Here is a 26,461-nt window from a genome sequence, read left to right on the forward strand (position 1 = left end):
ATAATAATAATAATAAAGCTTAAAGACTGGTACGTCCAAGTGCATGCTAGAAGACCATATCTAAACCAAATTATGACGGTTCAGATCTGAGCAATTTTGTAATGTCAAATTCATAAATGTATGACTCAGCAAAATAGGCAAATTAAACTCTGAAGGTAGAAAGGGATATGTTTTTAAATATTTCTTTTCCTACTTTTCACAATCTAAGAATGACCTTGGCAACTATTTCCATGCAAGTCTGAGAAGACTAAGTTGTCTTTCTAGCTCTGGGAAGCTCCAGTCAGTTCTTTTGTGATTTCTGACCACAGAATTCAAATGGAAGCTACACAGCTATGCATTAGAACATCTGCATTGCCCTGGTGAAATACTATGCCACGTCCAGTAAAAAAGGATGTCATTTCTATACATGAACTTAGATCTTTTTTTCAATACATATCTTGTTAGTCTGATGTACATTTTACTGTCCCTGAGGAATTATCACACATATAAGATGAGATACATGTGATTCTGAAACCAACCATCATGGAAAGAGTATAGTGCAGAGTAGGTGTCCTGCTTTGCCTTTGGCTTCTCAATAAAGTCATTCTCACGCATAGGAACAGATATAATCACAGACACACGTTCGCATCTGACAACTGTACTGCAGGCTCCTGCAGACAGAGCACACCGGGAGGGTTCTACTGCTTCAGCTCTCAGAACTACTGAAGTACATACTCTGCAGAACACTCAACTGGAAAGGAGCTACACACACAACACAAAAACGGAAAGAGCCTTTCTAGCTGTTTTTGTTTGCAGATTTAGATATTTTTTAGGCAGTGCATTGCTTTTAGATTTTCAGGTATTTTAGGTATGTCTGCCCTGATAGAATGCAAATTCTTCTTCTTTTTTTTTTCTATCTACAGAACCAAAACTAACAGAGGGAAAAAGCAAAGGAGAGAGAAAGAGATAGACAGAGACAGAGAGAGACAGACAGGATATATGGCTCTTAGAAACTCACATTCTGGGGACAGATCTGAAAGACTTAGAATTCAGGTTACCTGAATCCTACCATCACATCTCTGCTTTCAATACCTATATTTCCTGTTAAATTTTCTTGTGCTTTTCAGGATATAACTACCTTGATTTTGGGCCCATTTGAAGCCCTGAGTGTTTCACACTCATATGCAAAAGTCAATTTGTATGTGTGTGATATTAGTAATAGATATTAAGATTTATAATATCCAGAGAAATTTCTTAAGCCTTCTACATATATTAAAACATTTAATTTAAATAAAAATCTTGTGAGGTTGGTGATATTCATATCATATTGATGAGAAAGGTAATGATTTAACAAATTAATTTGCACACATTCCATAGCAAAAGTAAGAATCTTGGGTCCAGATCTTTACCGGTTATGAAATGCTACTACTGATTATAAAAACATCAAGAGAAAAGTACACACCTTACAAGTTTTTGCAAACATAAATGGCATAAACCTGCCTTTATTGGTTAAAAGAAAATAGTTCTGGGGCTGGGGAGATGGTTCAGTAGAACAAGAGCATCCCTGGCAAGTGCAAGAGTGAGTTCAATCCCTGGTTCCACCAAAAGAAAAAAAAAAAAAAAGGAAAATAGTTCCAATTGAGCACTTAAAACTAGATTGTATTGCATTCTGTTCCTTTGAAATCCAACCAATTTCAAACAAATTCAATATTCAAAGACCTTTTTTTTTTTTTTTCACTAAGGCCTTTAAGGACTGCACTGAAGACTTTATGTGAAAGGCTACCTTCGTTCACTGCTGACTCTCCTGTGTCTTAGATCTGAAATATTATGGCATGGTTACTCACTGTGAAGTCACAACAACTAAAGCCCATTTTATGTACAATCTGCCATCTCTACTGACCTTTGCTCTTTGATTTACTTTTTAATCCTAGCCATAATTTCGGTGAGCAAACCTCAGAAATAAACACTGTCTGCCTACAAATGTCAGGTTGGATGTACTGGTTAACAAATCAGCATTCTTTGGAGAGTTCCACTGCTACTCCTGTCATGTCTATTGATATGCAGATTCTTACATAATTGTGGAAGACTATTGTGGTCATGAGGAATAAAGGCTTCCAAGATAAATTCCAAAATACCAACTGATATATCTTTGACAAAAAATTTCTAGTTGAATGCAAGCAATGAAAGCTTCTGTATAAAACTATAACTTGGCTGTGCCATAAAATCTCAAGAGCAAGAAAATCTACTATAGGGATTACAGGTTATCTTAACATTAATTAAAATCCTATCTTACATAACCACAGTGCGTCAGATTCTTTTGCAGCTATTCCTGTGGTTTAAATAATCAAAAGCAGAAACAGCCCTGACTTCCTGAAGTGTCATCTAATAGGTTATGGGATTATTTATCCAGAGAGATAAAACTTTAAAGAATCAAGAGTCAAAAGGAATTTTTCACTGAAATCTTTGAATATATTTATTAACATTGAATGTCTTCTAATTGGTTGAACTGTATTTACATATTATTTTCTGTAGTTCTTCAAATTTTAGTGCTAAGAATGGTTTCCTTTTTCGATTTTTCTTTTTGGATGTCAGGACAGGGGTACTGGGAATCAGGCTCAGGATCTTGTACTTGTGTATTTTTCATAATGTTAATGCACTAATAAATGTATTTAACTATGAAATGACACCTCCAACTCAATTTCTTAATTTTATCTATGTCATTCAAAAAGTCAGAACAAATATATAAACAAAATACAACAACAAACAACAAGTGACAATCAATTTAACATACTATATCTGTCATCGTTGGCTTATATAAGGCAGTTTATATAGTATCTGTTATAGTTATTACTCTAAAATAAGCATAAGGAAACATTTTTTTGTAGTAGCCAGGCAGTAAGTAATTTAGACAGTTCAGGCCACACGAACTCTCTTAGAGCTACTTTTCCATTCTGCCTTGGTACTATTGAAGCAGACATAGACAATATGTAACCAAACAGCATAGGTGTGTTCCAGTAAAACTTTACTTCTCAAAACAGACACTCTGCTGTATTTGACACACTGCTCTGCTCTTAAATATCCATAATGTTTGACCAATATTAGCCAAATAGAGACACATCTTCATATTCCATCAGAATCTCGTTTAAAAACTAGAATGTCATAATGCCCAACTCTGGAGATAAAATTTCATGATTATCTTTTAAAAAGGGAAATAAACCAATAAACCTTTAAAAGCAAATTCCCTTTCAATTCTGCTATAGTATGAATCCTATATAGAAGAGTACTATATCTGTGTTTGTTAACAAATAGATGCAGAGCCCAGACAGTCCAATTGCCAAACTTTTCCTGACACGACAAATCAAAAGCCAGAAATCATTAAATTTTAGCATAGTTGTACTTTAAACATCCATTTAAATGGATAATTAATAACAGCATTTTTCAAGGAAAAAAGAATAATCAGTAAACTCTTGTAAAATAGTGCATTCATGTGGCACTGTTACTTGTACTGTGTCACGTCTGTCCTCCCAATGGATCTAACTTAAGCTCAGCAGTAATATGATAACTAATGCAGAAGTGATGGAAATGCTAATATTGTTAGATACAAATAACCATTTAATATGCAATTGTGTTTGTGTGTGTTCAATGTAGAAGAGAAAGAAACAGAGAGAGATGAAGAGAAAGAAAAGAAGGAAGAAGGGAGAAGAGGAAGAAGGAGGAAGAAAGGTGAGAGAAGGAGGGGAGGAGAGGGGGTGAGAGGAGAGGAATAAGAGCTAATTATTGTGCATCAGTGCTACTGACAATTCTGGGTTAATTTATCTATGTGCTTTCATTCAGTAATTTCTAACTTTATGCCTTTTTCTCAAAGGTTAATTTGACTTAGCCACAATGAATGTTATAATTTGGCGCTGAGCCTGTTTAGGCAAAGTGCAACAGCTGGGGTTCAATCCCCGGCACATTGTGCCCTTCTCGCCCCCAGGGCTACACTGACATGGCGACTGAAACTGGGTGTGATGGTGAGCACCTGTAATCCCAGCTCTTGAGAGGCTGACCACAGGTGGACCACTATGAGTAGGACCTACATAGTGAGACCCTGTGGACTCTGTAGACCCTGCCCTAAATATAAAATAATAATAATTTGGGTCTGAGGAAGGCACATCACAGCACCTGCCTGGCAAGCACAAGGTCCTAAGTTCAATTCCAGGGACCAAGAAAAAAAAAAGTTACAGTTTACTTGAAGATTCTAATTATCTTAAAATGAATACATTTTCTCTTAATATTAGTATATTTTCGTAGAAGTCTCAATATTCATGTACAGTTGAGCCACTCAGTGAAATTTGATTAGATCAAAATGATAACTAATATTAATCATAGCTGGGCATGGTGGCACATGCCTGTAATCCCAGCACAGAGGAGGCTGAGGCAGGAGGATTTCTGAGAGTTCAAGACCAGCTGGGACTACATGGTGTACTCAATGCTAGTGCAAATTGCATAGCGAGATCTTGTCTCAAAATGACAAAAAAAAAAAAAAAAAAAGGAAAAAAAATTAAAGGAGATTGCTAATCAATGTACCTACTATGGTTAAGCAAACTATCAATTGAAAGTATTATAATGAGAGTACTTTCAATTTGACAGTGATCAAGTCTTCAAATAAAAGACGTGTTCTGATTGACAATTGAATCTGGCTAGCCCATCACCATAGAAACAGTGAGGTGATACCTAGCGTGTAAATTTGTGTTGTTTTATTCTCTGACTGTAACTGTGTTCCACATGAAGTATCTCTTCCTCACAATCTAATGAAATCATCAGTACTTCAAGAAATGGATGATACAACACAGAGGTATCATTTAATGATGCGCTTCTTACATTTAAAATATTCAAAATAATATCCTAATTTTCAAGAGGTTTATAATCTGCAGGATAAGAATGGGATAACTTAAGTGGAAGTATTGCCTTTAAATCCAGATTTTACTGGATGAACTTAAAGAAATTGAGAACTTGACGGTTACAATCACAGTGGAAATTCATGTTGACTCCCTGGGCCAAGTGAATCATTAGAACACGACTGAAATGAAAATAAAAGTCATTTTTATTGTGCTTAAATTGAATAAAAATATAGTAAGCTTCATAGAAGTGTGTGACATCTTGACATTTACTTTTATGTGTGTTACTGACAGCCACGCAACCTCACATATTCTGTAACAGAAATGACAGAAATGTAAAGGTAAAACGCAAATGTCCTTGGATAGTTATTTGACATTTGTTCATTTGGCCAAGAATCAAAAGTCACTGAATATAAAAATCCCACTAACAATAATCATAAAACCTCAAAGTGCCAAAGAAATACTTTAACAGGAATTATAAGAAGCCTATGGGAAGAAAATGAACAAGAAATATGGAAGCCCTACGTGGAGGAAACTATAATTTTATAGAAGAACATAGAAGAATATGTATAATTGGAAGCTAGATCATAGTCTTCAGTAGGAAGAACTAATACTGTGCAGAAACAATTTTGCTTCTTCTATACCTTCCTCAATACATCTTGAAACAATTTGGGATTTTTATAAAAATTCATTAGCATTTTAACTTATTTAAATTAAAGACTTATGGATGCCTAAGTATTTCATGTTGACAAAAATGTAGTATGAGTAAATATAAACAGAAGACATTGATCATGTATTTCACAGGACAATAGTTAAAACTAAATCAAAATGGCACAAAATATGGAGAAATATTAGAGAAGTAATTACAGAGTAAAAACAAAGCTCAATGACATGTGAGAGTTCTTACAAAATAAAAAACTTTTCAAATCATGAAGAAGATAGATCATTCAATTCTTTTTTTTAATGTATTTAGTACAGGGTCTATACAGTCTCACTATACACATCAGGCTTGTAGCGATCCTCCTGTTTCCAGCCTTCCAAGCACTGGGATTATAGGCGTGTGCCGCCACACCTAGTCTCAATCACTATCTCAGCATGCTGGGGCGGGCGTGGGGCTGGTGTGGCATGCTAGGGATCCAATCCCTGTCTGCATCTGCCTAAGAAGGTATTTTAATCTGCTGAGCTATTGAGCTGGCCCTTTCAATTCATTTTCACTGTGACAAGTATCTATCAATTAATCTATCCATCTATTTACAGGTATCACTGCTCCAGAATTTATGCCCAAATGTTTCAAATGGATTCACTTTTCATGTATAAAATTCTGTAAATATTGGAAGAACATCTGAATGTATGTTAATTAAATATCTTTAAGTATATAAAGACTTCCTAAAATCTCAAGACCGTGATCCAAAAACTAAAAAGCAAATATGAATTAACATATTTTCCTACATAAAATATAAAGTTTCTGGGCAATAAAATAGATTATTCACAAAATTATTACTAAGATAATATATATTCAATTTATGGCAAAGGCCAATAGCCTTAATATATTAATTCAAACAAATTTTGGGGAAAATTTTTCTTCTAAAAAATCAGTAAATAAAACAAAAACAGAACTGAGCAGCAAGAAATGCAAAAAGTCTTACACTAAAACTCATTAGAGTTAATTGAGAATAGAATTTATTTAACTAAGCAAACAACCAATTTTAACTATTAGATTAACAAAAGTAAAAAGAATGTGCATACCAAGAAAGGCACTCGAGGCCTGTCTCAAAGTAAGGGCAAATGGAAGCCCGATGATATGAAAATATAGTAAAAAAACAAATTAAAAAAGAAAAAGAAAATATATTAGCACATTTTAAAAGAAGCTTTTTTATATCAATAATTAACATATACATACTCTGGAGGCTAGTAATCTAAATCCTAAAGACTTATGGGGGGAAAGAATTTTATAAGGGTGCTAAATATGAATACACAGATTTGTTCAATATAGTCCTTAAAATCATCATAATGTCATCAATGGATGACTAATTCTTTGTTTATTTGTTTTGTTTTGTTTGATGTGGTTTGGTGCAGGATCTCATTATGCAGCTTGGGATTGTAGTGATCCTCCTGTCTCAGCCTCCTCCCCAGCGCTGAGATTACAGGTGTGCATCACCACTCCTGGACTCAGTGGCCTGCATGAAGCAGGGCTGGCACTGCATGCAGTACCAGAGATCAAACCCGGGTCCTTGAGCTCGTCAGCTTGTCACCAAGCTATCTCCCAGGCTAAGATGGATGGCTGATTTTATTTTATTTTATTTTATTTTTCTTTTCAAAGTTTTATTGATAAACATATAGCAATGAGACAGTTTCAAATCAAATCGAAAGTACAGTTTCAACAAATAATACACTGCATATATTCTTCTTAGTGGTTAATTGCTGTACAAGATGCAGACTTGTGATCCTACTTACAAACACCATTAGAACAAATCATTCTATTCATTAAGAGAATGCAACTATATATCTATCCCAACCACTTTGAATACACAGATACAAAATGGACATTCATAGTTATATCCCAATTTTTTTAAGTTCCGTTGTTGAATATTATAGGTGTGCAAACTCAGCAAAATATTCTAAAAGAGTCCAGTAGCCCATAATAGCATTGCGTCTTCTGTTTAATTGGCAATGTCAGAAATTATTGACCTGAGTCCCCCACAGCTCAACATAACAACATGGCTTTACTTCCTATATTTCATCTTCATACTTTTCTACTGGATGGTTAAGACCAAGGTAAAGCAGGACCTGTGCAACAAGAGTTGTAGCTTTTTGGTCTGAGAAGGTCAGTGAAATGCCCTCAGGATTTATCCTGAGATCCTGTACCTCAGATTGTAGAACCTTTGTCAGCAGCAGCCATGTGGATGAGTCACGGCCAATGCTTGGCCAATGAGCTCTCTGTGAAAGCCTGAGAGAGTGTCTTCTCCCCATGTGACTCTCCTTAGGCATACTCTACGTCATCGATCACTTTCCTCTTTGGCCCCATAATCTTCTTGATCAGAAAATTTGGGACAAGAGACAGGAAAAGGAATATTGTGGGACTGTCCTGCTTCAAGGATGTATATGGTGAGATTTTTGGACTTATGTGCAAACATGAGAAGCATAGAATTCTTTATCCTATTTTTAAAATATAATCTAATTTTTAAATGTTTTTTATCATATTATGTAGGGACTTAAAGTTCAACATATCAATACTTGATGAAAAATACCTGTTCCTTATTATGCCTAAGATGTTTGAAATGCAGTGAGATAGTGAGGTTAAGCTTGATAGCCTAAACCGTTTGATAATAACAATAAGCTTGTCTTCTGGATGGTTAACAACCTAAGTTTTCAGACCAAAATTAGAGAAAATGGATGGCTGATTTTAAAAGTACAGCACAGACATACAGTAAAAAACTGTACACCTATTAGAAAAAGTACAGATAGCATCAGAAAGTGTTTACAAAATATTAAGTGTAAAAATTTTGTTTCAGGACGGTCCTAGTTTTACATGTGTATGCGTATGAAGTCCCACAAAGTCTAGAGGTGTTAATTTTGCTGAGTAATTAATTACTTTTGAGTGATAATACTACCAACAGCTTCAGATTTCATTATACCGCATTGACTGATTTTTATATTATAAAAATAAGGACAACATTCTATGATAGGCAGAAATAAGCAAAGTAAAAATGGGAAATAAATGGCACACAAATTTACCTACAAGACAAAATAAAGAGCTAGAAATTACCTTATATTACTTTCCTTAATAAATATAAAAACTGTCATCCAGAATATAAGAAAATTGTTCCATGTTTTAAATTTAATCAGTAAGAAATCTGGGGCATAGTCAGGACTTTTCAGTCTCCTGTTTTTGACCACAATGAATGACTTTTTAATAATAAGAACAAACTACTAAAAATGGAATAGTGTATTGGAATGGAAGGATTATTTGCTTTTTAATGTAATAAAAATAGTAAAATTTCAAGTACTATGAGCACGTACACATACAATGACTTTTATATATGATACATATAGTTTAATTTTATTTCTAATTACTTTATCAACATAGTTGGGCATTTGATAAAATGAGAATAAAAGAAAGATTGGAAACATTTTGTTTCAGCAGCACAGAGCTTCGCAAACTTAAAACAAGTGTTTCCAAATAGAACTATTTTGGACCAGTCTTGAAAGATGGCCCAATCATGACTGCACAAATGCAAATCATCCGCTTCCTGGATCTTCTGAGTGAGGTACCACATCACTGAAACGGCGAGTGTGATGTGAAGGTCTGTTTACTTAGCACTGAAAGGCTCTCATGAAATTTAATCAAGATCTAAGTTTATTAATTTTCAGAATTATCTTACACGTCTCTTCAGAGCAGATTTCTGTTGGGAGCAATAATTGAATTCACTCCTGAGGGTTGATGATAGAGGATTCACAACCATGAAGAAAAGTGCAAATCATAATCTATAATTTATCCCCAAACCTAAATGATGTTGATCTGAGACTGTTATTTAAATCTAAATCATTTCAGTTGTCTATTATTAAAAATATTATGCACATTATATTTGTATTCTCCTTGTCTGACTTTTGTTGGTTTCCCAAAAGTTATGTGGGGAGTGAAAGGGGCACAGCAGTTGCTATTCTGGGAGATTATGATGAGGGTAAGTCCATTTAATTGTTTCAAACTCTTCTTCAACTTTCAGAAAACATAAAATAATTGATATAGAGAAAAAAATCTCGCTCAAATTTCAGTTCTGGCACTTTCTAAGTACAGAAAGATAGCTGTATCATTTTGGTTCTAATGTATTCTAGCTTTCAGGAAAAGAAAAAAATATATATATATATTTAGTACAAGATCTACCAGGTGTCACTACACAAATCAGACTCATAGAGATCCTCCTGTTTTCGGCCTCCCAGGAGCTGGGATTACAGGTACATGTCCCCAGGTCCAGTCTCAGTTGCTGTCTCAGCACACCCCAGGGGACAGGGCTGGTATGGCATGCAGGGGATTGAACCCAGGTCCCTGTGCCTGCCTAAACAGGTGCTTTAGTATGCTGAGCTATCTGGCTGGCCCTACCAAAAGATATTTTTAACTCTTAGTCTGAATATGTGTAAAATGTGATTGTTTCTGACTTCATGAATTTTTTTAGGGTAAAGTGAAAAATCATTTTATAATTGCATTTTGTTTCATGGAAATTTCTGAATATCAGTAAACTTTACTTATTAATAGTCAACACCAAACACTGTTTCTCTTATTTATATGGAAAAGGTTTAATTTATTTTTTCAAATTCCATTTTTTGAGATTTTTCAAATTGAAATATTCATGAATCAGCCAGTAAATGCTTAAAGAACAGAACGAATCCCCAACTAACTTTAGACATTGGTTCCATATCATACCCGTTCCAAAGAACAAGGACCAAGTAGATACAATTTGGCACACCCTAGGCCCTAGATTCAGTCCCTAGCACCACAAAAAATAAAAATAGCAATCGCCAACCTCTGCTAATGCACACATTCATACAGAGCACAGCCTTTATTGCATACTTTTAATGTTTTTTAGACTAAACAGAATACTTTAAAAGAAGACCATCTCCTGAGGTAGAAGGACCACCACAAGTCCAAGGCTGGCCTGGACTACATAGTGAATTCAGGACCAGCAGAGCAACACCCTGTCTGAAAACAGACAACGAAAGACCCTCTTCTTCTCACCTACATACTGAGGACATGTGACACTCTCCTCCCCACTGGGGTGACTTATGCCCTCCATTTCCCCCTCTCTTGCCACCATCATCACCCCCAGCTCTCACGCTGGACTCTCACTGAAGCCTAAGAGCTTCCCCAGTAAGTAGAGTTTGCTCTTCCCTCCAACAACTAAATGGAAAACCCAGGGCCCAAGGAGCACAACTACATTTAAAATGAAAATATAAACCAGAAAGAGGCATTGTGTTGTGATCTGCAAATTCTGAAAACAAGACATATGTATAACATTTGCCACTCTGAATTGAAGATGGGAAGTTCTGTTTAACAACAAATTCCTACCTAACTAGAGGACCAGGTATTAAAGATCTGAGCCAATGGTAAAATAACAAAACAAAGCCATTTTCCTGAAAATGGGAAGGGGGCAAGGACTGGAGAAAGGGCAAAGCGAGGGACAGGAAGGAGAAGTACAACGTTATTTTGTATTTCAATTAAAAATAAAACAGCAGGATGAATACTGGCTTTTAGAGACTACTTATTTCATTAAAAGGGAGTTGCTATAATTTGGTTTTGAAATGTCCCCTAGAGATCCACGGAAGGCTTGGACCCCAGTCCCTAGCATTATTGAGGGGTGGCCCTCCTGTAGGCTACACTCTTGAAAAAGACACTGGGACATGGGATCTGTTTCTTCCTCTCTCCTCCTTTGTCTCCTGCCTGCTATCAGACAGGCCATATGTTCCACCTGCTCACAATGTGCCATTCTGTGCCACCAAAGCAACCCAGTCAAGTGACCATAGACAAAATCTGAGAGCTTGCATCAGCCTTTCTTCTTTTTAACTTGAGTATCTTGATATTTGGTCATAGCAGTGGAAAGCTAATTCATAAAAATCATGCACAAGTCTGTCGGTAAAGATTTAAATTTTCTGAGGTAGTGATCTTGCATCTACCATTCAATTACTGAAATTTAGCTCCTGTAATCTCTGCACTGGGGAGGCTGAGATAGGAGGATCACCAGGAGATGGAGCTGCTTAGCAACAAAGCCCTGTACCAAATATATAAATAATAATAATAAGCAGAAGAAGAATAAAGCAATTGTCTTTCAGGTCCCATAGAGCAGCTTTCTCCCCCTGTCATAATGATCTCAAAACCACCTTCAAATAAGCAAATTGACACAGTGCCAGTACAGTGAGCATGTGGTAAGGATTTCCTGGTGTCACACATGATAGTCCCTCAGCTACCACTACAAATCCAGTTCCCATTTGTTGAGCACACATGCATGTGTTAAGCGCCCGGGTATTCATGAAAGCTATGTCATCTACAACTGTGATCTTCCTCAACGATGTATAAACACTCTGCTTTCATAACACATATGTAAGTTTTAAAGATTCACCTTAAAATCTTCATTAATTTCACTAATGCTATTGTATTAGAAAAGAATTTATTTCGTTGCCTAAGGAATTACTGCTAACCTAAGACCTCTTGGCAGGAAAGCCGGCGCCAAGTGCCAAATCACAGAGTGAGGAAATGAGATGTGGCAGCGAAGATGCAGAGAGAACGCGGACAGACCAAGCGCCAGCAAGAGTCAGCAGCCCAAGTGCATCCTCCACACTTTCCCACGTAAACTGTGACAGGCTTATACAAATTCATTTCTCTCTTTGTTTAATAAAATGTGAATTTTCTAAACAAAATGGGAGACTAGAAGCAACATAAAGCTCATAACCATCTAATTTCTCTGCTGCTTTTCAATGGTCCACTTCAATGTATTTTTATGTCATACAAAATGTAGTCATTCTGGAAAAATTGACTAAAATCAGGATAGAAACTGTGGAGAGCAGTGGTATAGAAATGAATTAAATTGATATATAAAAGTAAAAACAGAAATTTGCACTTATATACTAAACTACTTTGTATATGATTTGTATATGTATTTTGTATATTAAGGTGATTAAGTAATAATAAATACTATGTTTCTTATTTATAAATTTAAACACTATTTTGTATATGATTTGTGTTTGTATTTTGTGTATTAAGGTACTTATGTAATAATATATATGATGTTTCTTATTTGTAAATGATCTGTGGCTAGAATTATGGCTAATATGATTAAAGATTCATTTTTTGAAAATATAAATAATGAATGAAAATGAAATTGCCAATACATTTATATGTATGCAAAGTTATATAAAATCACGAAAGAACATTAAAAAACAACATACAAGTTTACAATTGTAACACTAGTGGTATGCATGATTGAACAATACAATTGTAAAAATATGTCTCATCAGTTAAATTAAAATGGATACTATGATATTTTATTGATACAATAAGTACATTGTATGGAATTTGAATCAGAAGATGTAAAAAGCTACAATGTAATATAGGATAATTTAAAGTTTTAATAAAGTGATAAAGGGATGTGTTTATTACTATTATTTAATTCTTTTTCTCACAATGCACAACTAAATATAAATGGAGCCAGTGATTAAGCACAAAACCATTACTCAGTAAGAATATCTCTTTCTGTTTACTTCTTTGTAACCTTTACCCCAAAGAGTCTCAAGGTTGATACCTACCAATTTCTAGAGAGAATTTTGATATTCAAGCTCCTGAGGCACCACAGCTGTCCTTTTAACCCAAAGTGCACCAGACAGCTTTCCACAAGGGGAAGTGGCTGCCTATCTAAAAGTAGGCAAACTAAGTTCACTGCAGCTATAATCCTTAGTGTATTCGTATTAGGCAGGACAGAGGACACATGAGGAGACAGGCACCTTTGGAAAGTGTTTGTAGGCACATCTCAAAAAACACACTTCTTAAAAAGAAATTTCATTTGGAAAAGGGGGCTCAATAATCGAAGAAGAAAACAATGAATGGAAGCAAATTTTTTTTTCACAATGTACCTGCTTAAAACACAAAGACAGTTTAAAGTTCCTGAGAATATAGTAGGCAATATTTTGTGACAATTGTCTACCATAAATTATTGGCCATGATGGTTATCTGAAAGATTTTGCTGAATCAGCAGAAAAATTATTAAACAAGTTAACAAATGGCTCCCATTCGCTATAAAAGGAAGAAATCATGACAGAAGCAATGACCTCAGCTTTGCAAAACCTTACATAAATCTTCCTTTATTGCTTAGTTTATACTGTGCTCAATGCATAAAATACAAGTTTCTTAGGACTAGAACCACATCTTGTATTTAATATGTACTGAATAAAGTGCCTACTTGAAAGAATCATTTTAATAAAACTAAAACATTTTGTGGACAAGGAAAGGCACAATAGTAGACATAACGATTGCTTTTATTTGATCTTCCACCTCATTAAAACTTAAAAAAAGAATAAGAACAAAAGTTTTGAAACAGAATCTTTATGGAATTAAAATGAAAAAGCAATGAAGCTTTATTTAAAAGTACCGCACAAGAAAAACATACAGCCTAAGTACAAGTGACCTGCAAGCAGTAATTTGCTACTAGTGTGACCTTGAATGACTCACTTATCCTCCTGGGCCCCATGGGCTCTGCTTATTTATGAATTGACTGTAGCAACCTCAGTTATTATAGTGTTGATTGAGAGGAAGGCATTAATTCAATACCTGTGTAAGTTAAGGACTTAAAATAATCAGCTAGAATTATTGTATTTTATTTAGGTAATTAATGATAATGGCGGAGATTACTGAGCCTTTTTACAAGTGGAAGAAGAGCACGAGATAGAGTGGAGAAAGAGAAGGAGCAGAGGAGATAGTTTGGCAGCACCATGGAGGAGAGCTTCCAGTGTGATTTGCTTGTCATTAAGCCTGCCTTCGGTCTTCAGGTGTTAACAGGCCCTCACACCCTCCTCAGACTTGCCCAGAGACCTCACTGTCGCACTCTGCACCATAGCAGAGTCGTGACTTCTCTTTCTCAGCAGCAAGTATCTCCTGTATCACAGGGAGGAGGCTTGTCTTCAGGCAAGAAACCCTTTAGCTCTTTGCCCGGCTACCTCTCCCTTGAAATTTTGAAATTTCTCCCTTTTAAAGGCTATTTCTCCTCCAAATTCTATATTCCTCCTTTCAACAATTTCTCTTTCCCCACCACTTTCCAGATCTAAACTGTTCAAAAACATACTCTCCAAACATTAGTCCTTTTCTCAAACTGACTTAATTTTTTTTTTCATTTCTACACATGTGTATTGGCACATAATGTTTGTATTTCTTGTGGCAGGTTAATAAATGAGCGTAATGCATATTAAATCTCTTCACACCCCCTCCTTTCCCTCTCAAGTTCTACTTCACTTGTTTCCTTCCCTACTTGTGAAGAATTGATCCTCCTGGTTTCTGTTATCTGTCTCTTATTTTGCTCCTGCCTCAGAGCTTACTTCCACTGACCCCCATAGCTTCTGAGGCAGCTGGCCATTTCCTCCCCTCTTTAATTCTCATGCACAACAGCTTCTAAGATGTCATTATCTGGAGCCTGTCTCACTAGCTCCGCCTGCTACCGAGATGCTTAGCATCTGTTTTTGTGGCTTGCTTTTCAGTTTTCCACTTAAATTACACTTGTTCACCAGATCTCCATTTTTAGCTGTCTTCTTTTTCTTTTATTCATTTCATGTCTATGTATATTTCTGAGTACCACTTAGATGCTGACGATGTTTGAGTCCACCTCTCTATTCGTCATCTCTTTCTTAGCTCTAAACCTATATTTTCCTGTTAGCTACTGGTTGCTTATCTCCATTGGGAGGTTCCCGGTGCACAGAAAAAAACAAAATGAAACAGTATTTCCCAAACTAAACTCACTGCCTAAAATGGGAGCAATATCCTTCCAGCTTCCGCTCCAAGTTGTGATCTACTCAGTCCTGCCATTTTTACTTTGTAAATATCTTGACCTTATACCTTCTCCTGTAATCCATTGGTCCAAGCTGCCTACATCTTTCTGTAGATTTCAATTCATCTCCCAATCCTAGGTTTTCCTCCATTTCTGTCCACCTACCACATCACTGAAACATCTTCCAGAAATGAAAATCTGTTCATTCTCATCCTTTCACGTGACCCTACTGTCTTTCAGGGAAAAAGTTAAGCTCCCAAATAAGACACAATTGATCTTTAAAATTTGTTCTCTAAGGGCCAGTGAGACAGCTCAGTGGACTAAGCACCTGTTTAGGCAAGCACAGGGACTGGGGTTCGATCCCAGGTACCACATGCCGCACTGGCCCTGCCCCAAGGTGGGGTGCACTGAGCCAGTGACTGAGTCCAGGTGTGGTAATGCACACCTGTAATGCCAGTTCTGGGGAGGCTGAAAACAGGAGGATCACTATGAGTCTGAGCTGTGTAGTGAGACCCTTTACCTGATACATAAATGGAAAAAAAAATGGTCTCTACGACTTCAACAGCAATTCTCTTTGCCAGCTCCCCACTTCCACTCTAAGAACTCTTTTAAAGCTACTTTCAAACCCCCAAACAATTCATTTTCCAGGGTCTTCCCATTTAGCACTTTAGTCTTCTTGGAATATTTATCCACAGCCCCATAACCTTCATCACCAATCCAATCTCTTTGTAATGTATGAACTCCTTATCCTACTATGTTCTGTATATGTATGTCCTCTTCAAAAGCATTTCTGACATTATATTCTTGTCTTAAAAGCTGAATATCTTGAAACTGAGCACAATGATTCCAAACTCCATTTCCACACATAGATAGTACAATGCGATAAATAATAACAAATTACAGGTATGAAATCGCTTCTTCACCAAATATTCGTGGCATTCCTACATTGGAGGAGACACTATAATCTAAATGCTATTTACCAATAGGTTAGAAGATGCAATGACTGTAACATGCCAGGAATCCTGAAATACCAAATACCAAATAAGTGAGGGAAATTGGTAAGTCACAAAGGAATAGATAGGTGACAGACTCTTGACACCCACTGAGCTGCTCAGAAATGTTTTAGAGAAACTCTAAGCCTTAAGCTAAACAGAAGTGTAGTAACAAGTGGCATAGAATTTGGACTAGTGAGCATCTAGATTTTAAGTTTCATGAGATCGGGGAAAGGCTGGTCTTGCGCACTGCTGTTTTTAAGGCCTCACACATCCTGGCTGCTAGTGGAAAGTAAGTATTTGTTGAGTGGAATTTTAAACTATGCAGCTGGTGATGCAAGAAACATCTGCTTTTTAAAAAATGGCAGTACTTTTCTCCATTTGCTATTCCATAAAAAGGTAATTTGTGTATGTGTTTACTAGAATTCTTTCCTTAAAAGTGAAATATTGCTTTACTCTTTGGTTGGCAAATACGTTGTTTCAAGATGGAGAAGAATCTGCCTTAAATGAAGAGAAAGCTATTTTAGTCCTTAATCCTAGAGCCAAATTTGAATTGTAAAATGCACTTCTCATCAAAGAATTTTAACAAAAAGATTCCTGCCAATTTACCCAAGGCATCTAAATATATTTCATTCCAAAGACAAACTCCTGCTCAAGAGCTTTCTCATCGAGTCTCCGCTGAACGAAGGCACCTAGCTATCATCACCACCTTCCAAAGAACAACTCGATGCCATTGAGGAATGCTGAATTCTCCTCATGCTCCACTAAAGGCCCCAAGTTTCCTGGAAGTGCTTTATAACTGAAAAGCTTCTGCTACAAACTAAATTACAGGCACTGGTAACTTTGAGTTTAGGTCAACCTGCCCCTTCTCTTTTCAAGCACAAGGAGTCTGACATTAACAGAGGAAGAGAACTTGGGCAGCAAAGGGATTGGACACTGGGGCTCTGGGGTGTTAGCTTGGTCATCACTGTCCACTGAGTGATGCTCGCAGAGCACCAAGACATTTACACGCAGCGTTTTATCAATAGTTATAGCCACCTAACATAGGTAAAGTAGACTACAGTTCTCCTTCAGCAGGGAAGAAGACTGAACCTACTGTGGATGCAAATATCAAGGTCTGCCTAAGCATCTATAGTAGATCTACCATCCAGGACTCTTGACTCTGGTAGCATCTCTGTTACTGCCATTTCTAAGGGACATTTATTTGTTCAGTACAAATGAGTCAACGACAATTTAAATGGTCTGTTTCCTCCAATTCTTCAAGGGAAGATGTGCTGTAATCAGCAAGTTACAATTCCCCAGTCCACCAAGTACAATGAAGGAGAAATGTATATGTTAATCAACTTCGAGATTTCACTTAAATATCCAATTGACCATTTTTAGAAAATGAATTTAACCAAAAGATCCTAACACTTTCAGACATAAATACAAGGGATAATATACAGGAACACTTTCTTTTATTTAGGTACTAAATAGAATTATCCTCCTGTCTCTTCACAATGAATAACATACTGAAAATCAAATTAACACATACAACAAAAATTTTCTTTGCAGGACTACCTCATGATCATTCACACTTCTAGATTAAACAAATGTCAATTTTTCAACAAGTTCAACTGTGATTGGACAAAGCCAGGAATCTTAACATGAGGCTAAGAAAAGAATCTGGCTTGGACTTTTTAATACCTGGGTCTAATCATTAACGCTGAAATGCTGTCCCAATTACAACCTGACATTTATTTTTACACTTTCAACATCCCATGACTTTTCAGCAACAGTAAATAGCTTTAAATAATGACACCTTGCCTTAGCTGGATCTATCTTCTGACTAGCAGCTCTTGGCATTTGTATCCACCTCGGCTACCTCTCCAAAAATGTTTCCCACAGGGAAAACATGAACAGAACTTAAGACAACAAAAACTCTACCTCCTGAAATACTGTTGGATATAAAACATCTAAATTCTTAGTTAACCTATTGCAGTAAACTCTAGTCACCTCATGATGGTCTCTTTGGATTCCATCTTTGTTGTAATTTATTTCTACAAATACCTTTTTTTGTGATGGTCTGAATAAGGAAGCAGGGAGAGAAATAAAAATTGAGAGAAAGAATGTAAATAAAGTGAAGTGGAAAGGGAAAAGGTCGGACTCACTCATGTATGGAAAACAATGAGCCACACGTGACTTCAGTGTAACTTTGTTTTTAGTAATACAATTTAAATACAAATACTTCGGGACTGTGAGATACAGACATTAGGTCATTTTCTGTATTTATGTGGAATTCAAAATTTAAAAAAAATTGGTAAAAATCTCTCAAGATCCACATAAGTGAACGTTTGTTTATGGAAGAAACATTATCCTTATGGGGGCTCTCATAATGTGTTATCCTGAATCACCCCATACCCGGGTTAGATTATGGTCCTTAGTCTATATTTACAATCTATATGATAATAAGAGTTTTCCAAAAAAAGTAAATACAACCAGATTCATCTCATTAAACATTGCTGAACTGTTTGAATGTCCCTAAGTTCTTCGGGATCTTGACATACCTCCACATCATCACTGATCTGGGGGCTATGTAGTTATTGGAGTTTCCTCACGTTTGAATTGTGGGAATATGGATACTGTACAATGGTGATGGCGCATCCTACACGTGCCAGGTGAGGTAAGCAGTGCTCTGACTTGTCTTAATGGCTGACTTGGAAGTGTTTTCATGGAAACTTACATCCAGGGCCTTCTTTAATTTATCGCCCATGTTTTAGAAAGCATACCATAACACATTGTCCTGGAATGTGCTGTCAGAGGTCAGAATTGAAAGCAACACTGGACACTTACATCGATCTGTGGCTTAATTACAAGGACTTTTCCAAATGGAAAACTTTAACAATAAAGAGTAAAAAAGTCACTGGAGAGAAGTTCCAACTGGGGGAATCCAGGACACTTGTCATTGTGATGCACATCTGCAGTGGTCCAACATAGACAGCAGGGGGCGCTCCTGCATGAAGCAAACCCCCCACAAGGGCCTCCTAGTTGGGGAACACAGGTTTACTCTAGCAGCACTTGCCTCAAGTCTAAGGAGGTAGCTACTAGGAGGGCAGCTATTCATTGTAGGACATATAAGGAATAGCACTGTCAAATGACCAGACATGACACACAGGCCTGAGCTCTTTGTAAACAGGAGGAGCAGGTGTAATATTTATTTTGGTAAGCAAGAGGGTGTTAGGAAGTTTATATCAATGGAGATGGGGAGGAAGTGTGCTATTAACTATAAAGTGGTGATTTCCAAAAGCAACAAGTGGGCATATGCATCCCTGAGTCATTTATTCAACCTCATTAAAATTTAGTTTGCAGGTTACAGTCTCTATTTCTCTCTTAAATAAAAGTCTCTTTTTTTTCTGACCTAACCTCAACTCAGAAAATCACTAGATAAACTGAATTTTCTGTAATCTTACAGCAACATCACTTCTCTAGAGGGTCTCCAGAGTGTGAATGCAGTTTACACGTGGACATGTGACACACTTTACTCACGCTACACCCAGATCCAAATAACAGAAGCAAGTGGATAATTTTAAGACCAACAGCCAACTCTGCAAACCAGAACACAAAATTCCAAAGCAAAACCTCCTGTCCTTGCCCCCACTTCACATATATTTTCATGCATACCCCACCCCAGGTGGCTGGGCCCCTCCTCCTCTCTGCCCCCAAATAAAGATCTGGAGAGACATAGCGCAGACCTCAGTAACTCACCATATTGACTTCAGAAACCATATCGATGCTGGCAATGTCAATGTTCATTCCCACAGCCACAGGGGGACCTGCAAGCCAAGATGGTCAGCCATGTGACTTCTCAGACTTCTGCATTTTAACCAGAGTGGGTCCCAGGCATGGGACTCCTACCCCAAACTTCTCTGCACTGCTCAGCCTCAAACAGCTCACTTCCCTGCTCCCTCAGGACCTCACTCTTCTAAGAATTGCTTTATTGAATATGCACACACATGTGGTTATGGTGAGGGAGTCCAGCTCTGTCCACACATGTGACAAGTCTCAGAGTGTGAATACACACACACACACACACACACACACCCTCTCAAAAGCATCAGAGTCTTTCCAGCCCAAGGGATCTTTATAAATATTCTCAAAACCCCTTCTCTGGACAAGTTTTAACTCTTTGCGTTCCATAGGAGTCTGAAGGAAAGTTAAGTGGGTACGGTAGTGTATCTAGCCAGGCAGCAAGTGATGCCCTTTCTCCCACTGGCCATCTCCCGCCCATTTTCCCTCCCCTCCTGCCCCCCTCCAGGCCTCTTGCCTTCTCACCCCATGCTGAGGCTTGAAGGACAGGAGAATACACAGAAATAAGTCAGGGCCAGAGCAACTCTTCCAAAGTAGGCAGGTATAGGGGGTTAATGCCACCTCTACATCTTGTCCTCAAAAATGTTCACGGTGTCACGTGAGACACGTTCTCTAGGCACACCACTAATTCAACTTTAGAGGTTTGCATCTCAACAAAGACAGTCAAGGAAAGGATTTGTGACAGTAAAGCTGAAGGAAAGCAATCAGCCAGTTTGATGGTCTCTTTGAACAACCTCTCAAGTGTTGGATAGTAACAAACCAGTTTAACTTTGGATCAGTTTCTCTGAGTGAAAAAATAGGAGACATTGAGCACACCACATGCACCCATAACCAAGGAAAAGGAAGAGAGCGCACGCAAAGCCCAAAGGATAGCTTAGCTTCCGCTGTGGCTGGGCTGTTTCTTATTTGCAAGGCAACCCCATTACCTCCAAAATCTGGTCTCAGACGAATGTCATAGCCTTTCAGGAGTCTATCCACCGTCTCTTTAACCAACGACATATTACTAGGGTCATTGACACTGAAGAAAGAAATGACAATAAACAGGCATCAGTAAAGAAGCCAGCACGAAAGGCTTCTCAGCCCCTGTGCTCACAGAGGTATGCAGACAGCTATTCAAGTGAGAAAGAAAAAAGACTCTTACCTTTGTGCGCAGACAGCGGCGATTATTAGGGGAAATGTCCAAATCCCAAAGTAACCCCTTTTCCGGACTCTCCACATCCCTTTAGTTTTTGATGGGGTTGAGGGTTTCACTGAAGAGAGGAGATCCAACTTAGTCTGCCCAGTGCAGTAATTCTAATGCGAGGCGCATGCGCACGGCGCACCAAAACATCAAAGGGGCAGCGGCTGTTGCCGGAGATCAAGTAGGTTTCCTTGTTTAAAAAAAGAAAATTAAAGGGGAAAAGGGAAAAGCAGATATGTATAATATATGCATACTTAAATACTAGAAAAAGACACCCCCCACACGAGCATTCAGAGTAAAATCTTTGTTGTCCTTTCGTTAAGACAAAAACAATTGCAGCAGCTGGTAAGTTTTGGTAGTTGCAGGAAGCAGGTTTGCACCTCGCGGGTTGTGGGGTTTTGGCGTGTGCGTGTGTGTGTGTGTGTGTGTGTGTGTGTGTTCTTAAATATGCAAAACCAGATTAAGAAACTCGGCGCTCGCAGGTGGAGCACCCGGAAGCCGGACGCCTGGAAGCCCGTTTAGGGTCTCGGCAGGATGACTGGCCGAGGAGTTGGAACTTTCTTTTCTTGGCGAACAGCATCTCCAGCCTGGGGCGACATGGGCGGGAGGGTGCGGGCGCGCGGGGTGGGGACCGAGTCCTGTGGGGCGCGGAGCCGAGCAGCCCGGGGATTGGGGGTGGGGAATTAAAAAAGGGAGAATGGGAGAAAAAAAAAAAAAAAAAAGATAAAACGATGCCTGGTCTTTTCTAGGAGTGAGGAGCAAGCTTTTCTTCACTACTCACGAGCGATTTTCTTTCTCTTCCTCCTCCTCCTCTTCGTCGTCGCCCTTTGCCCCTTAATCCCAGAGAAACCAACCTCGGGGTCCTGCTTTCTGGCCGTGTGACGTTCCTGACCCGCTAGTCCCGGTTATTTATAGCAGGCGGGGGAGGGGGCGAGGGGAGCCGAAAAGCGAGGCTGTCTCTCCGGTCCCGCTCCGGTTCTGCTTTGGGAAATTAGCCGTGGGCAGGGTGGGGTCTGGCTGGGGGCGACGGGGCGCGGAGGCGGGAGGGCTCCGGAGACCGGCGCCCCGCACAGGTGCGGCCCGCGCGGGCGTGGGCAGGTGCGGGGGTGGGAAGCGCCCCGGCCACCCCGCGTGCACACGTGCACCCCCCTCCCAGCCCTCCTTACCTCGCGAGCCCGCACCGGCCGTCGACTCCAGCCGCGCGCAGCCGGCGCCGAATCCCGTCCTGGAGGAGCTGGGCGCCCTGCGCTCCCCGGCGGCGCCTCCGAATAACCAGCCCGAGCCGTCCTACAAGGCGGGCGCCGCGCAGACCGGGCCCCGCGACTACTCAAGGCCCGGATCTCCCGGGGTCTCCGAGCTGCCTCGTCCTCCTTCCCTTCCCGAGCCGGGGGTGGGGAGACACGCGCGCCCCAAGGCAGTCCTGCCTCCTGTCCGAGGCCCGGCACTCCGGGCTATGGCTGGAGGAGGCAGCAGGCTCGGGGCGAGGAGAGGAAAAAGCGAAGCAGAGACTCAAATCGCAAAAGAAACGTTTCCTCCTCCGCTGAAGTCCTGGGAGGAGCGGTCGGGAGGAGAGGAGACCACCCGGGTCCGGCGGGCCGAGCCTCCCCTGTGGATCCGTGAAAGGCAAAGGGGACGAGGGTTCCCGCGCTCCCACCCTGCACCCCAGGGAAGCCCAGGAAAAGCTGGTCAAGCTTCCATCCTGGCCTCCGCCTACGGATCCAAGCTCTGTAACAGTCACTGAGAGCTCCTACCACCTTCCCGGGCGGTACATGCATTAATTCTTGCCACGGCCCTTGCTTTTAGCAGTCCCTCCAGTGGCCCAATTTTGTGGGTCTAGAAACTGGCGTAGCGAAGCTGGGGAACTTGCTCAAGGTCACTCAGGTGAAGAGAGGTGACCCTGGGACTTCACTAGAAAGACAGCGCTCCTAACCCTATCAAGGACCACCGCGGCTGAGGGAGTCAGCGACCGCGGCCGGCTCCCCACTGCTGAAGCCTCTGCGCGCCCACGGCGGTAAGCGCAGCCGCGCGCGGACCGCACCGAGCTGGTCCCACGGTCTCCGTGCAAAGGAGGGGCCGTGGGTCGGGCTGGCGTGGCGCTCAGCCAGGCGGACTCTGCAGCGCCGGAGCTGCTCAGGCTCCAGGGAGGGGCTGCACTCCTAACCCGCACACCTGCTGATAATGCCCCCTCCTGGAGCACGGGAGCACGTGGGGCTAGTTTAGGGAGCTAACTCCAAGGGCAGTGCAGAGGCAGGAGGATTAGGAAGGTGGAAATCCTCCGCTTCCTACAATGGAAGATGCGCGGGAGAGTTGGGCACTTGGGCTAAGGAAGATGCCCGGTTGCAGAGACAGGTAAACAGCCCCAGAAACCCAGGGCACATGCACTGCTACAGCGTGGCGCGCTTCCAGGCTTGGCACGTGCAGGAACCCATGCGAATATAAACATGCAGAGCACAGGGGTAACCAAGTCGGTCTACACCATCAATTCTCACAGGATGGACAAGGACACACCTGTGGCCACAGAAAACTGCTTTTTTTCTTCACTCTTAGACCTAAGGGCAATCCCTTACACAAACTGACTACAGTGAAAAGGAGGGGATGAATTATCAAAGTGCACCCAGAGAATTCACAAAGCAGAGCCTGAAGTTCACAAATGATGAAGACCCAAAAAATTCCTCTACCGCTAAAAAATATTTCAAGTCAGGGTTTTCCGTCTGCGACTTAGACACGCTTTACCTTCTGCACAATTAGCCCGTTTTACTTAGGCCCGTTTCAGTTTGGGTTGACAGAATGAAATACAATGAGCTCAACAGATTACAAATATTCTCTCTTTATCTAGAATCACAGCAAAGACCCAGTGAATACGGAACTGTACCCTGCAGACCTACTATGCAAAGAAAATTAGGAGCTAGGAAGGCAGGGTTGTGTAAAAATATCTTGCAGCTCAAGTCAGATAACATAAGAATAGGAAGACTTCCTATTCAAAGTTCAGCTCAAATACTTGGTAAGTTTTTAACTGCTTGAACTGCTATAAATATGCTTTCTTTTGGGAGAAAATAAAAAAAGGTACTTCCCTAGATTGTTGTTGAATGATTCAAGAATGCTTATCATTGGTATGTGATTAATAAATATTAGCAATCTTTTCAGCTAGTAAAATACTGAATGGTGCAATCGTTTTGCAGTTGGCTGAAAATGAAAAAGCATACTTTTTTCAAAAAAATGAAGGCAACGTTGAAAGAATTATTGAAGACTCAAACAGTAATTAAAATGAGAAAAGATGAAAGAATATTGGGTTTTTTTCCTATGCAGTAATAGCTCTAGGATGTCTCTCACTGGTAACTGTAACTTATATTCTTAAATATTTGCAAATGGGGCTACACCTAAAATGGGTTCTTATTGTATAGCAAGTCACCTCTGGACATCTCTCAAGAAAATTTCGCTGCTAGGCTTAGAAAGATGAAAAGCTGGAATAATCATGTGGCGGCTGAGAGAAGGGTCAGTTACTAGAGAATATGCCCCAAGATCCCCAGCATCCAGTGAACAGGCAAAGTGCCCTTTGGAAATCACACTTCAAAGTCATCTCTGGTTATGGAGCACATAATTGAAAAGGAAACACAGCTATTGTCAACCAGCTTCCGTGAGTCTCTTGTACAATGCCCATTCTTCGTTTCATCCACATGTGTAGTAAGCACATTCTCTCTGCTAAACTTTTGGGCAAGCACTGGAAAGGACATGGTGCATAGGCAGGCATTCTTGTTTTTTCAGAATTTACATTCTATGTGGGGGAAGGCTATGAGAGAGCCATTGGCAGAGGTAACATATGGATTAAAAAACAGAGGGGATTTGGAAATCCATGACTGGTACAGGTAACTCAGTCTGACCACATAGGTAAAACTGGCCCAAGGAAATTGTGCTTCCCTTGGAATGTGAAAGATCAGCTACCCTAATAATGGCTTGGGGAAAAAGAGTGTTCCAGACATTCCAAATCTGCAACTATTCTGTGTATAGAAAACTAAAGAGAAGCCAAGAGACTGAAAGGCCAGAGTAAGAGAATCTATTCATGCAGGAAGAGCTGAGCAGGTGCACTTGGGGTCTATGGATGGGCTGGAGCAGCAGTGAGTTAGAATTTCAGTCAAACCAGAGGAAGCTAGTTACATGGGAGGGATCTTCCAGGAAGCAACTGCAAGATGCCAAGGGAGAGGTGACGTTGCTCTGAATTATCACAATGACAGGGAAGGGAAGGGACTGTAGTCAGAGGAGAGAGCTAGCTAAACTTTGTGACAGATGGGAGATGGAGAAAGAGCTATGAAAAGGACCCAAGGTTGACTCATGTATTTCTAGCTTGGGTGGCGCAGTGGCGGTGGCAGAGAAATGCAGATGGAAATGACACCCTGAGTGTGGTCTTGTTGGGTTCCTGCTAGGAACGCCAGGTACCTGGGCATTTGCTCTATGTACCTGAAGCTCAGACCTGAAGGTCGGGCTGGGACCAACCAAATGTGGATGTTCTTTTGCCTACTTTAAATTTTTGCTTATTTTCTTCCTCCATGGAAATACAAATTTTAAAATGTGATTATTCTTTGTTTATTGCTGTATTCCAGAATATAACCTTATAAAGATCTGTGCTGTTTAATAAATGAGTATGTAGTTTTCAATTCTAAAGACTGGAAGATCTAGCCAAGAAACTTCTTTTTGTTTATGTATTTAGTACAGGGTCTAGACACAGGGTCTCACTACACAGATTGGGTTCATATTGATCCTCCTGTCTTCATCCTCCCAAGTGCTGGGATTACAGGCCCATGCCACCATGCCCAGTCTCAATTTCTGTCTCAGTGCACCCCAAGGGTGGGGTCTACAGGGTATGTGGTGCTCTCCAAGAAGCTTCTGGTAAAAGACATCTGAACTCATCAGAAGGGTCAAATTAAGGTGGATCCCAAATTTAAAAGAAATATTTCAATATTATCAAAGCCAATGAAAAACAATACTCCATGGGGCTGGGGAGATAGCTCAGCATAATAAGCATTTGCCTGCCAAGTGCAAGGGCCTGAGTTCAATCCCCGGTTCCGCAGGGGG

At 39.8% G+C, this 26,461-nt stretch overlaps 1 protein-coding gene across 2 annotated transcripts in view; it reads right to left on the reverse strand.

Annotated features, from left to right (window-relative positions):
- The window catches only part of Gabrb2 (gamma-aminobutyric acid type A receptor beta2 subunit), a 248,619-nt gene extending 226,381 nt beyond the window's left edge, over positions 1–22,238 (reverse strand). For both annotated transcript variants that reach the window (XM_023713143.1, XM_004629407.2), the window contains exons 1-4: positions 22,176–22,238; positions 21,356–21,584; positions 21,141–21,232; positions 20,113–20,180 (exon numbers count right to left, since the gene is read on the reverse strand). In XM_023713143.1, the coding sequence (XP_023568911.1) occupies positions 20,113–20,180; positions 21,141–21,232; positions 21,356–21,432 (237 nt within the window). In that variant the 5' untranslated portion in view covers positions 21,433–21,584; positions 22,176–22,238. The remainder of the gene's footprint in view (positions 1–20,112; positions 20,181–21,140; positions 21,233–21,355; positions 21,585–22,175) is intronic.
- Between the last annotated feature and the right edge of the window lie 4,223 nt (positions 22,239–26,461).

The sequence above is a fragment of the Octodon degus genome, unplaced genomic scaffold, assembly GCF_000260255.1.
Source record: "Octodon degus isolate 3935 unplaced genomic scaffold, OctDeg1.0 scaffold00029, whole genome shotgun sequence".
Lineage (NCBI taxonomy): Eukaryota > Metazoa > Chordata > Mammalia > Rodentia > Octodontidae > Octodon > Octodon degus.